This window comes from Triticum dicoccoides, chromosome 3B (genome assembly GCF_002162155.2).
Source record: "Triticum dicoccoides isolate Atlit2015 ecotype Zavitan chromosome 3B, WEW_v2.0, whole genome shotgun sequence".
NCBI lineage: Eukaryota > Viridiplantae > Streptophyta > Magnoliopsida > Poales > Poaceae > Triticum > Triticum dicoccoides.
In genome coordinates, this window is record NC_041385.1 from 48,500,073 (window position 1) to 48,512,772 (window position 12,700).

A 12,700-nucleotide genomic window follows, 5' to 3' on the forward strand; every position below is an offset into this window, starting at 1 on the left:
CGATGAACAATACAATCAAAATAAAATATAAAAAATAAACTTTTCTCCATGCAAGATTCTTGAGTGCACCAGGTGTGTGCAAAAATTCGTGGGCAAACAACATTCGAGAACCTCGTGCCAAAAAAGACAAAATCAGCTATGAACAGTGTTTTTGTTAAAAAAAACTTCTTCACAGGCTTGAAATTTGTCTTTTTGCCATGAACTCCTAAAATGTCCAAACTCCATCAAATTTGGTACCAACAATACACGTACGTAAAAGCTAAATTTTCTTTCCGTAATATTCCTAACTAACCTCAAATGCATCACACATTCGACCATATTGCACCACAAAAAAAAACATTTTTTTGGCTATTTAAAATGATTTTACTGTTCACACTCGGAGCATCTAGACCTTTGTGCTGAAATGCCGCGTCTAGATTACGCTTCTTTCTATATCTACGCGATTGCTTTTTTTTTTAATTTATCTATGTAGGTGCAAACCTTGGTCAATCTCTAGATCATGATGCTAGGAAATCCAGTGAATGGTTACTTGATCTATAGCTGCAAGTCCTTGCATCTTCCTTTTTCTCATTGCTGGATGAAGAATGGCCATCCTCTATTGGGGTACGCAAGCTGTTTGATGGAAGTTGTGCTTGGGAAGGGAATGACATCAATGAAATTTGCATCATTTACTGGCCTTTCATTAAATCTGGAAAAAGGTAGTAATCTGGAAAATTTTGGACTAAAATAAAGGATTAGGAGATATAATGATTATACGCATTGGTATTCATGGGGAGTGAGCAGTAAAAATTGTGTGAGGCCAACTCCAACGTGTCGACATAAACGGAAGCAGAATTTGTTCCTTTTTTGCCCGTTTGGATCTGCTGTAGGGGCGGCGTCTGCCCTTGGCCGCACATTTCTGGGCAATGCGCCTGACCTTCCGACTCATTTGGCCCGCCTCACCATTTTGTTTGCCATTTTTTTCTGAATTTGGACATTCTATGAATATAAATCAAATAAACAAATAAAAATAAAACGTTGCACATAATTACACAAATAAGTCACATGGTTTTTACAACATAATAAATAAAAATATCATAGTTTACAACCAAATGAATTTAAAATTGTAGCAAATACATTGAAAGAAAAGAGCAGACATATCTATTGGTTTCCTATGTGAGTCGACATATGCTCAATCAAATCATTCTGAAATTGAATGTGAGTTGTCCAATCACACATTTCTTGACGAAATTTGGTGAATTGTGCAAATGTTGCCGCTCTATACTGAGGCTCAATGTTTTCACCCTGGTAATCCCACCCTTGGTCAAAGAGGTTGTCATCACGCTCATCCTCTACGATCATGTTATGCATGATCACATAAGCAACCATCACCTCCTACATCCTCCTAGTGCTTCATGTTTTAACAGGGTGCTGAACAATAGCCCATCGTGATTAGAGCACACCAAAAGCATGCTCCACATTTTTTTCAAGCACTCTCCTGTTTTTTTGGGAAAACCTAGCCCTCTTCTCTCCTATGGGAGCAAAGATTGACTTCACAATAGTTGACCCCTTAGGATAGATACCATCATCCGCAAAAAGGGGATAGATACCATTAGCTAGGTAATATCTCTTGTTGTGTGGTGGCCATTGATCTCAAAGTTGACCTTTGGGGAGTTGCCTTCTGAAAGCCTTGCGAACACCGTAGAGCGCTGAAGCACGTTGATATCATTGTGAAAACATGCCATGCCAAAAAAAAGAGTGCCAAATATAGAGATCTTGTGATGCCACAACATCATATGACCGTGCAAGATTTAACATGTCCCTTATTTTGCCCCTGCCAAGTAAATGGACAATTCTTCCACTCCCAATGCATAGAATCTATGCTTCCAGACATTCCCGGAAAGCCTCTTGACTCATTGATCGCTAACAACCTGGTTGTATCCACAACATTTGGTTCTCTCAAGTACTCCGGGTCAAACACTGCAACCACAACTTTGCCGAACCTGTAGAATGCTTGAAGGTATGTGGACTCACTCATGCGGAGATACTCATCCACAAGATCACCGGGAATTCCATATGCAATCATCTGAACAATTATAGTACATTTTTGACAAGAGGATAAGCCAACCTTTCCAAGGGCATCAGACTTGCATTTGAAGTAATCATCATACACCATCAATCCCTCTCGAACACGGTTGAACACATGTCTCCCCTCCGGAAGCATCGCCGGAAAATCTTGGCAAAGAATAGTGGGTCATTGAGCTTGAAATAATCGTTGTAGAGTAGGCAACGGCCGCTTTCTCTGTTGTGATTCAACCCAGAGCATATGGCCCGAGATCGATCCCCTAAACAATGGCCACTACCCAGAAATGTGCTAATTGACGACCAATGTCTTTAGTCCCGGTTGGCGGCTAGAACCGGGACAAAAGACTGACCTTTAGTCCCGGTTCCAGCCACCAACTAGGACTAAAGGAGCTGCGCCAGGAGCGAAGACCTTTAGTCCCGGTTCGTGTCTGGAACCGGGACGAAAGGGGTCAGACGAACCGGGACTAGTGCCTGCCGAGGCCCGGCCGACGCCCTGGCCGCTCGAACCGGGACTGATGCACCCATTAGTCCCGGTTCGTAACTCGACCGAGTCTAAAGCTCTAATCTGGCTAGGACCAAAGCCCTATTTTCTACTAGTGATCCAGAGTCAAATCGCAACGCATTGGCCCTGAAACCCTATTTCATGATCAAGAGGACCGTATAAGGAGAAGAAAACCCTTTGGTGGAAGGCGTTGTTCATCCATCAAGTTATCCCTTTGTAGCCGCCGCTATCTCCATCTCTGTAGATGAAATACGAACATGATATGGTTGTGGCTTGCAGTGGATATAGTGGCTAAAATAGATAATTTTAGTAGTTGAAAGTATAGTGATTATAGTAGTTGAAATAGTAATTTTACATTGAATTGCAAGTTCCCACGAATATGAGCCAAAATTGACATATTCATTCATTTGGAGAAGTTGAAGCTCGAAATATGGGTATTTAGCTTAGGGTAAGCTGCAAAAGCATAATATATATTTTTTGGCTACCAAAACCTTCTCTCTCCTCTAACCATCATTGGTTTGGGTAGAAAAATATGGGTATTGCGGTTGGATATGCTCTCACTCATACGCATGCAATGTCGAATCTACTACAGTGGCTTTAACATGCTCGAGGTTGCCCTCTCGAAATGAGCTTATTTTCTCTCACTATTAACATTCAGGACCTGGCACAATGAATAATAGCGGTCTCATCAAAACGGTCTTCATGTTGTCCCTAGACGACTTCTCGTAGCCCCCCCTCTACGACCATGTTATGCATGATCACATAAGCAACCATCACCTCCTACATCCTCCTAGTGCCTCATGTTCTAGCAGGGTGCTGAACAATAGCCCAGCATGATTAGAGCACACGAAAAGCACGCTCCACATTTTTCCAAGCACTCTCTTGTTTTTTGGGAAAACCTAGCCCTCTTCTCTCCTATGGGAGCAAAGATTGTGTTCACAATAGTTGACCCCTTATGATAGATACCATCATCCGCAAAAAGATCACCGGGAATTCCATATGCAATCATCTGAACAGTTGTAGTACATTTTTGATAAGAGGATAAGCCAACCTTTCCAAGGGCATCAGACTTGCATTTGAAGTAATCATCATACACCATCAATCCCTCTCGAATATGGTTGAACACATGTCTCCCCTCCAGAAGCATCACCGGAAAATCTTGGCAAAGAATAGTGGGTCATTGAGCTTGAAATAATAGTTGTAGAGTAGGCAACGACCGCTTTCTCTGCTATGATTCAACCCAGAGCATATGGCCCGAGATCGATCCCCTAAACAATGGCCACTACCCAGAAATGTGCTAATTGACAACCAATGTCTTTAGTCCCGGTTGGTGGCTAGAACCGGGACAAAAGACTGACCTTTAGTCCCAGTTCCAGCCACCAACTAGGACTAAAGGAGCTGCGCTAGGAGCGAAGACCTTTAGTCCCGGTTCGTGTCTGGAACCGGGACGAAAGGGGTTAGACGAACCGGGACTAGTGCCTGCCGAGGCCCGGCCGACGCCCTGGCCGCTCGAACCGGGACTGATGCACCCATTAGTCCCGGTTCGTAACTCGACCGAGTCTAAAGCTCTAATCTGGCTAGGACCAAAGCCCTATTTTCTACTAGTGATCCAGAGTCAAATCGCAACGCATTGGCCCTGAAACCCTATTTCATGATCGAGACGACCGTATAAGGAGAAGAAAACCCTTTGGTGGAAGGCGTTGCTCATCCATCAAGTTATCCCTTTGCAGCCGCCGCTATCTCCATCTCTGTAGATGAAATACGAACATGATATGGTTGTGGCTTGCGGTGGATATAGTGGCTAAAATGGATAATTTTAGTAGTTGAAAGTATAGGCTATCTTCTCATAATGTGGATATCGTGTTTTACACGGAGTTAGGACTTCGGAGACATAGTACACGGGCTTTTCAACCTGAAGCTTATGGCCCTCCATTTCTCGTTCGACCATGAGAACCGCGTTGACTATCTGGTTAGTGGCTGAGATGTATAGTATCATCGGCTCACATGTGTCTGGTGTCGTTAAAATGGGATTTGTGGCGAGGAGGGCTTTAATTATCTTCCGGGGCGATCGCTGCCTCAGTGATCCACTTAAAATTCTTGGTTTGTTTCAGCAATCTAAAAAGGGGTAGGGCTTTTCTCTCGAGCTTTGAGATGAAGTGGCCACACAGCCTGCCAATTTTTGGACGTGTTTGAGCTCGGTTGGCACCTCTCTAGTCAGGCCAAAGCTCGAATTTTGGATGTGTTGGCTTCAATTCCTCGGCTGGACACAATGAAGCCGAGGAGTTTACCCGCCAGCACACCAAAGACGCATTTTTAGGGGTTGAGCTTAATTTGGTACTCCCGTAGACTGGTGGATGTTTCGCGAAGGTTGTCGACCAGTTGTCCGGCATGTTTGGTTTTGACAACCACATCGCCGATATAAGCCTCTACGGTTTTTCTGATGTGTTTTTACAAACATGTTTGGATCATACGCTGGTACGTTGTGCTAGTGTTTTTCACTCTGAAAGGCATTGTGTTAAAGGAAAAGAGCCCGTAGGGCATCATGAATGTGGTTGCAGCCTGTTCGGATTCCTTCACCTTTATCTGGTGGTATGCCGAGTAGGCGTATAGAAAACACAATGAGTCATGCCTTGTTGTGGCATCCACGATCTGGTCAATGCATGGTATGGGGAAAGGGTCCGTAGGGCAAGCCCTGTTAAGGTATTTGACATCGATGCAAAGGCACCGGGACTTGTCCTTCTTGGGTACCATCATAAGATTAGTGAGCCAGTCGGGTGTTTAATGTCTTTGATGAATTCGGCCTCAAGAAGTTTAGCCAATTCTTCGCCTATTGCTTGACGCTTGGGTTCAGAGAATCAAAGAAGTCCTTGCTTGACCGGCTTATAGCCTTTCAGGATGTTCATGCTGTGTTCGGCAAGTCTTCGGGGATCCCTGGCATATTCGAGGGGTGCCAGGTGAATATATCCCAATTTTCTCTAAGGAAGTTGTGTAGAACCTCATCAATTTCTGGTTCAAGCTATGCCCCACTCGATGCTGTTTAATTTGGGTCGGTGGGGTTTACTTGAAATTTTACTATGTCATCGGCCGACTTGAATGAGGTCGACTTCGGACTCTTGTCAAGGATGATATCATCCCGATCGACCATAGTTCTCAATGATGTCAACTCTTCGGCTGCGAGGGCCTCAGATAGTGATTCAAGGGCGAGCGATGCCGTTTTATTTTTGGCTTTAAGTGCTTTGTAGGGGTTGCTTGAGATGGTAATTATCTCGTTTGGACCCGGTATTTTGAGCTTCATGTAGCCGTAATGCGGAATTGCTTGAAACTTTGAGAAGGCATCACGTCCCAGAAGGGCTTGATAGCCGCTTTTGAAGGGGATGACATGGAATGCCACTTCCTCAGATCGATAGTTCTTGGTTTTCCAAAACCACGTGTAAGATGATTTTTCCACTGCACCGTGCCTCTCGTCCCGGTATTATTCCTTTAAAGGTGGTTTGGCTTTGTTCGATGCGTTTATCGGTTTGCATCTTTTCTAGAGTATCTTCGTATATGAGGTTTAGGCTGCTGCCTCCATCCATTAGCAACTTTCGAAGCCAATAAACGATAACGATTGGGTCGAGGACCAGGGTGGCTGGGCATCTTCGTAGGGTGCTCCTTGGATGATCTTTGTGATCGAAGGTAATTGGTGTGTCTATCCACATGCCCCGGGTTGCTACGTGTTGGATGGAGCCAATTTCTCTGAGAGCCCGCTTCCTATGGTTTTTTGACGTGAAGATTTTATAGATCATAAGGACCTCATCCTCATCCGAGGATTCTTCTGCATACTAGTTCCTGCCAGCAAGGAGGGCTTCGCCCCTCTTAGCTACTTGCCTTACCACCCAACAGTCGCAAAGATTGTGGGTTGGGCTGGTATTTAATTAGTAGAACGCAGTGGATAGGGCATGGCTTATCTAGCAGACCGTCAAGCGTAGTCTTGGATCCTGCGGCCGGCTTCCTCTTTTTCCGAGGTCGATCGATCGATGATGGTTGTGTGCAATGTTTGCGTCGGAGTGTAAGCCTATCACACTTCATGTTTTTACCACAGATCAAGTTTGTTTTCCCTGGCCAACTAGGCATCTTCAATTGTGTAGAATTTTGATACCAGATTAGATAGCCCAGAGAACATTTGGATGCAATGGCGGGTAAGGGCATTCGAGATGCCTTTATCCTTGCATCCATGCTGAAAAGCTGTTATGGTATCTAAATCCTGGTAGTTCGGTACGTTGTTCTTAATGGACGGGAACCTGGACTAGAATTTCCTGATTGATTCATCAGGTAGCAGTTGCACGTAGGCTAAATCCCAGACATCAGATGGGCCTGAATTATCCGGTCAGTATTCGATGTGGGGGTGGGTGGGAGGGAAAATTTGATCCCCTTCGACCATGGGCTCGAGGCTCCGAAGTATTTATCTTGTAAAGGACATACCGGTGTCGGATCGGCTGAGATGATTTTAAGATCTAATTCCTTAGTTGTTTCTGACTGGCCGTTATTAGGGTCGCTGTCCAAGTAATACCTCAGCCCCTTGCCCTTTACGGGGTTTTTGGCCGGGGCGGATTGAGAGGCGAAGAGTTCGTGGGTAGCTTCTTGCTCACCGTAGCCTTGCTCATAAGGGAGGAGGCGTGACCCGATGACAGAAGACTCGATCATGGAAACAATGGCCCTGAACGTTGGGGTCGGTGACCGGCGATCCCATTGATCCTTCTTTGATCTCATAGCGGAACTCTCAATTAAAGCACCAATGTCGGTGGTAAAACCGACAGACCTTAGGGTAGGGGGTCCCGAGCTATGGATCTTGGATCGATGGTAATAGGACACAAGGGACGTGGTGTTTACCCAGGTTTGGGCCCTCTCAAAGAGGTAATACCCTACATCATGCTTTGATTGCATTGATGGTTGTGTATCGAGTACAAGCTTGATCTACCTCGAGATCCTAAGTTGTGTTCTAACCCTAAGGCTAGGAGGACGCATGTGATTATGATCGGCCCTCTACCGGCTAGACCCCTTGGCTTATATACATGTCGGCGGGGCACCTAGGGTTACATGGTTGGTTGTTGATCTGAAGGTGCGTATGGCGGTGACCGAAGATGTCCTTAAAGTACACGTCAAGTCTTCGGTAGAGGCTGTTTTGATCATGTCGAGGTGAGAGGCTTCTGGTGTCCTTCCTTATGAGAACAAGGACCCCCTAAGCTTGGGCCAATGACTCTAGGCCAACTAGGTTGGTACCCCCTAGTCCAGGACACCGTCATCAAACATTATGAAAGTAGAGTTCCACCTAGTCTTGCAATCAAGTCTCAACTTCCTTGTTATTTTCACTTTTTAATACTTGGTCATGTCCTCAAACGTCCCTATCCTTTTGGGTGAGGCAGTCCAATATGCAGCACTTTCACGGATGTTTTCTATAGCTGATTACATGGCATCTAACCCATCCTTCACTACCAAATTCAAAACATGTGCACAACAACGGATGTGGAGTGGAGTACGTACCTTCACAAAGAAGCTTACTTTTGCCTATCTTGCTCATAATTACCACAATTGGTTGTGGCTTGCGGTGGATATAGTGGCCAAAATGGATAATTTTAGAAGTTGAAAGTATAGTGATTATAGTAGTTGAAATAGTAATTTTTCATTGAATTGCAAGTTCCCATGAATATGAGCCAAAATTGACATATTCATTCATTTGGAGAAGTTGAAGCTCGAAATATGGGTGTTTAGCTTTGGGTAAGCTGCAAAAGCATAATATATATTTTTTGGCTACCCCAAACCTTGTCTCTCCTCTAACCATCATTGGTTTGTGTAGCTAAATATGGGTATTGCGGTTGGAGATGCTCTCACTCATACGCATGCAACGTAGAATCTACTAGCTAGAGTGGCTTTAACATGCTCGAGGTTGCCCTCTTGAAATGAGCTTATTTTCCTTCACTATTAACATTCAGGACCTGGCACAATGAATAATAGCGGTCTCATCAATCAAAACGGTCTTCATGTTGTCCCTAGCCGACTTCCCCTAGCCCCCCCTTGGTCGCCGCTAGTCATGAGGACGGCGCGAAGGAACTGTGTCCCCGATCCGTGACCAGCAGACTTCCTTAGTCCCCGGACAGGCGCCATGTGCCTAGCTGACGGTCACATATGACTAACACGCCGCCCAACCCAACGACATATCGGTCGGGTCTTCTACAGGGCCGTCTCCAGAAATTTGAGGCCCCTGTGCGAAATGCAAATTGTGGTCCTAAAATTTCTAAAATACTCGGTTTTTAAGAAAAGAAATTGAATAAATTGAAACATTGTATAAATTATCTGTGTTTCCGGGCAGGAAATGAAGCAATCACTAAAGCAAAAAATCAAAGGAAACGAAGCAATCAAAAACGAGACAACGGCGCACATCTGTCAGTTCGTCTCGGGAAAGATCGTAGGTTGATCGATGGTTCAATAGGTTGTGTAGTAGATTGGACTAGGGCTCGGTTCAGGACATATTGGAGCAGGCCCAGTTCGAGGGAGGCCGCGGCTACCAGCAAAAAAAGGGCCCAAAACAAATAATATACAGACATTGGCCCAAAACGGGGGGCCCCTAGAATTTGGGGGCCCTGTGCGGTCGCACAGCCCGCACATGCCCTTGGACGGGCCTGGTCTTCTAACGCCCGACATCATCCGCCGGCAACTAAAGTGCGGTAATCTGAAAATTGACATCAAGGGTACGGTGTAAACTTTTGATATATTTATTTCACAATAAATAAAATCTGAAAAAAGATGGTACTACCAGTAATTTGGGAACGGAAATTTCGGACGGTAGGAACAGGAAGAATTCGTGGGGACTGAGGAGTGAAAAATGTGTGGGAAAAAGAGGAGGCCGAGAGGGATGTCGACATCCTGGAGAAGAAACTCGAATGGTCTTTCGACACGTGTCCCTCGACCTCCCACTCCTCTCTAAAGCGCGGCACCCCCCTTCGTTTCTTCCTCCACAAACCCCCCGGTCCGGTCTTGCGTAGTCGAAGAGAGAGAAAAACCCTCGCCGTCGAGAATGAGGGCCGCTCTCCGCCTCGCCTCCGCCCTCCGCCGCCTGCCAGCTCGCACCGGCGACCTCGTGTCCTCGCAGGCCGTCCTCCCGCCGCTCGCCGGCCGCGCCCCCCTCCTCTCGCGCGCCCTCTCGCTCCCTCACCTCCCCGCCGCCGTCCGTCGTTTCTCGGACAAGAGCCCAAAGGACCACCTTGACCGCGCCACCACCCTGATCAAGCAAGGGGAGCTTCTCGTTGAGGAAGGCAAGGTCATATCCCGTCACCTCACCAAGGGGGTCAAGGACTCCACCAAGGATCGGCTTCGCGTCTTCAAATCAGGCCTATCGGACATCATCAGGTACTCGTCTTTTGCTTTGTGAGTTGAATTCCTCCCCAGTTCCTATCTTATGGCGGGATTGCGGGGAAAAGAAGCATACTTTGGCGTTTTGTTGGCTTATTATTGGAGGAAAAAAAAATTCACCGTTTGGGCCTGATTGGGCTTGAAACCCGTTTGTTGTTCTTTGGATTTGACGGTTGATTCTGCTGCAGGACGCAATTTCGCCATCATTGGGTAAACCGCGTTGCTTGGCTGAGGATCTCAGTGCACTCATTACTTATCCTCCTCACTGGTGGCATCCTCATCCATTTTGGGGGCTCTTACCTGCTGGACATATGCAAGCCTCACATGAAGGCGATTGCTACCAAGGCCATTGACAAGGCAGAGGAGAAAGGTAAAGAATTGGCAAGGTCGGACAAGTCGAGGGCGGAGGCTCAGAAATTCATTGATCAGGCCCTCAACAGTTTCTCCATACGGGCGGTTGTGTTTGGCTGGAAGAAGAAGAAGGATGAAGAACCCAGCAAGAAGGAGGAGGCAGAGGCACCCAAGAAGTAGAGGCCCAAGCCCAAGGAGGAGGGCACAAGCAATTTTTTGTTCATTCAAAGGGGGGCGATTCACTGCGCCAATCAGTTTTTATTTCATCTTTCCTTCGGTGGCCTCAATCTTTACTTTGGCGCTCTCAAACTTATCAATGTGTTGCCTGTAATGATGGTTCAAGATCTCTGTTTTGGGTCGGTCCTGTGAGAATTTTAATATCCAATATTCAGTTGACTGATGATGTTTCTTTTAAGGAGGAGTTTGGGTACTTTGATATATATATATACATGCTGTGTTTCTAACCTGTCAATTTGCGGGCATTGAGGCTACCAATTGTGCTGCACGCTTTGCGTCGCATGACCCATTAGTCAAGTCTATGTAATGTTCAGGTGCCGGATGTGTTCCCGGTTCTTGTGGCGCGGCGCACACGGCCCTGCTATCCAAGTCGGGGGAATCGCTGGCCACGAGGAGCCTGCACTCGGAGCTCGTTTACAACTACTCTGGCTCGTAGCATGTGGGTTGCTCTACATCTTACTTCTTCCTCTTTTACAACTAATCCACAGACTTGTTATCTTATTACTCTGTGTGCACTTGATCTTACATTACATGATGATAGCATTATTGCTCTAGTGTGGGTTTAGTGACAGCTTGCTTGGTTTTGTGTTTCCTAGATAACAGAGTCCCTGAAGCGACGCGGCATCACTGAGGACACGCGATATATCTTGGCTGCCGAGTTTGATGCTTCAGACAAGGAGGTATAATGTTCAGAATGCACCCCTTGTTCGGACATGGTTTTGAACCTGTCAGTTTCTTGCCCCAATAACCCTGCTTGAATTGTTTGAATCTCGCTTGAGCACCACGAGTCTGAAGTTTTGAACTTTCCTGCCCCGACGGTTGTAGTGTATAGGCTGAAAAATCTTTCAAAGCCTAGCTGAAACTTTCTTGCTTTGGGCATCTAGCGTTAGTGCTCTAATTATGGGCCTTGAATCAAGAGCTTCTTGTAACTACTCAAGATTTCGGTAAATAACTTGAAGCGTTTTATGTCTATCGCAGTCTGGTTCATGTTACCAGTTATCTGAAAAAAAAAACATTATAAGAAACCAAAATTCTCATATTTGATCTGTGGTCAGTGTGTCGATTAGATCATGTGCCCCGCGAGCAGACTAGATCGGCTCATTTGAGTTCATATGGAGTCCGTCAGAATGCAATTCTATGACGAATTTGGTTTTGCGGGGCTTGCGTGAATAGTATACCTTATCGTTTATGTTATACATGTATGATCCTGGACCGTGGGACACAGCTGCAACTCCAACTCGATATTGAAGTCCTTCCTGCTGAGTGCAATCACCAGCCCTTTTTGTTTTGTTTTTTGACAAAAGAGTCCTTCCTTCTATCGTTTTATGTTGGCTTTGAATATGCAAAAGATTCATATTTCTACCACTTTCAGTTTATCAACATCGATGCGTCGGGCCCATCACCAGCCCCAAACTTGTAGCATATTTATCAAGTACAGTAACCTGCTCTCCTCACTTGGCTTTTTGGTATGTTTTGATTCTCTTACTACTGTAGCTTGTCTGGATGGTTACATATCGTTTGACAAACACATTTAAAAACAGAGTTTTCTTTCCTCTCTTGTAATGTTAGTTATGTGACACCGATAGAACGCAGAGCAGATCGCCAAAACTCCTAGCAAGTGGTTAATTATGACAGGCCGTTGGCATTTAGAAATATTTGACGAGACATTGGTTTAGCAAATAGAGATTTGCTTTGAGAAATAAGGGTTATTTTCCTATTTTAGTTTAGGATGCTTGTGATTAGTTAATCCATTCAAAGGAGATGCACTTTTTGGTTTTAATCATTGTTTGGGTCAAACATATACGATGGATTACTGTGCTTATAGATTATTCGTAAATTCTGTTCCTTGACCTTTGTGTGCTTGTTGTTCGGCATGTACATAATTTGCAGTTTTATGGAGGGCATATATGTTTGTCATACTTTACTGCCTGCTGTAACATGGATTGTCCTTATTCAATTCATTTTTCTTTCTTCAAATAGAGAGTACAAATTAGCGATGGTGTAGCCTTGGATCAGTTTGCACACCCCCCGGTCTTATAGTCTTTTACGTGCAACCTTTTACTCTTGCTGTATCATGGTTACTCTAGCTAGTTATAAAGAGAAATCCTTACACGAATTTTATTATGTGTTCTGTAAATAGATTGAGTTTTGATGTACAGG

The 12,700-nt window shown here is 45.2% G+C and overlaps 1 protein-coding gene and 1 pseudogene across 1 annotated transcript; both read left to right on the forward strand.

Moving 5' to 3' along the window:
• LOC119279228 overlaps positions 1-12,700 on the forward strand; it is a 132,107-nt pseudogene that overhangs the window by 69,731 nt on the left and 49,676 nt on the right.
• Positions 9,603-10,718, forward strand: LOC119274616. Its single transcript, XM_037555334.1, has 2 exons — positions 9,603-9,949; positions 10,141-10,718. The coding sequence occupies exons 1-2, from the start codon at positions 9,618-9,620 to the stop codon at positions 10,481-10,483; spliced, it is 675 nt and encodes a 224-aa protein (XP_037411231.1). The 5' UTR covers positions 9,603-9,617; the 3' UTR covers positions 10,484-10,718.

Excerpts from the sequence above, each read along its gene's own strand:
- LOC119274616 (XM_037555334.1), top strand. The coding sequence starts at position 9,618 with ATGAGGGCCGCTCTCCGCCTCGCCTCCGCCCTCCGCCGCCTGCCAGCT. Across the intron at positions 9,950-10,140 it reads GGCCTATCGGACATCATCAG|GACGCAATTTCGCCATCATT; the intron begins GTACTCGTCTTT and ends ATTCTGCTGCAG.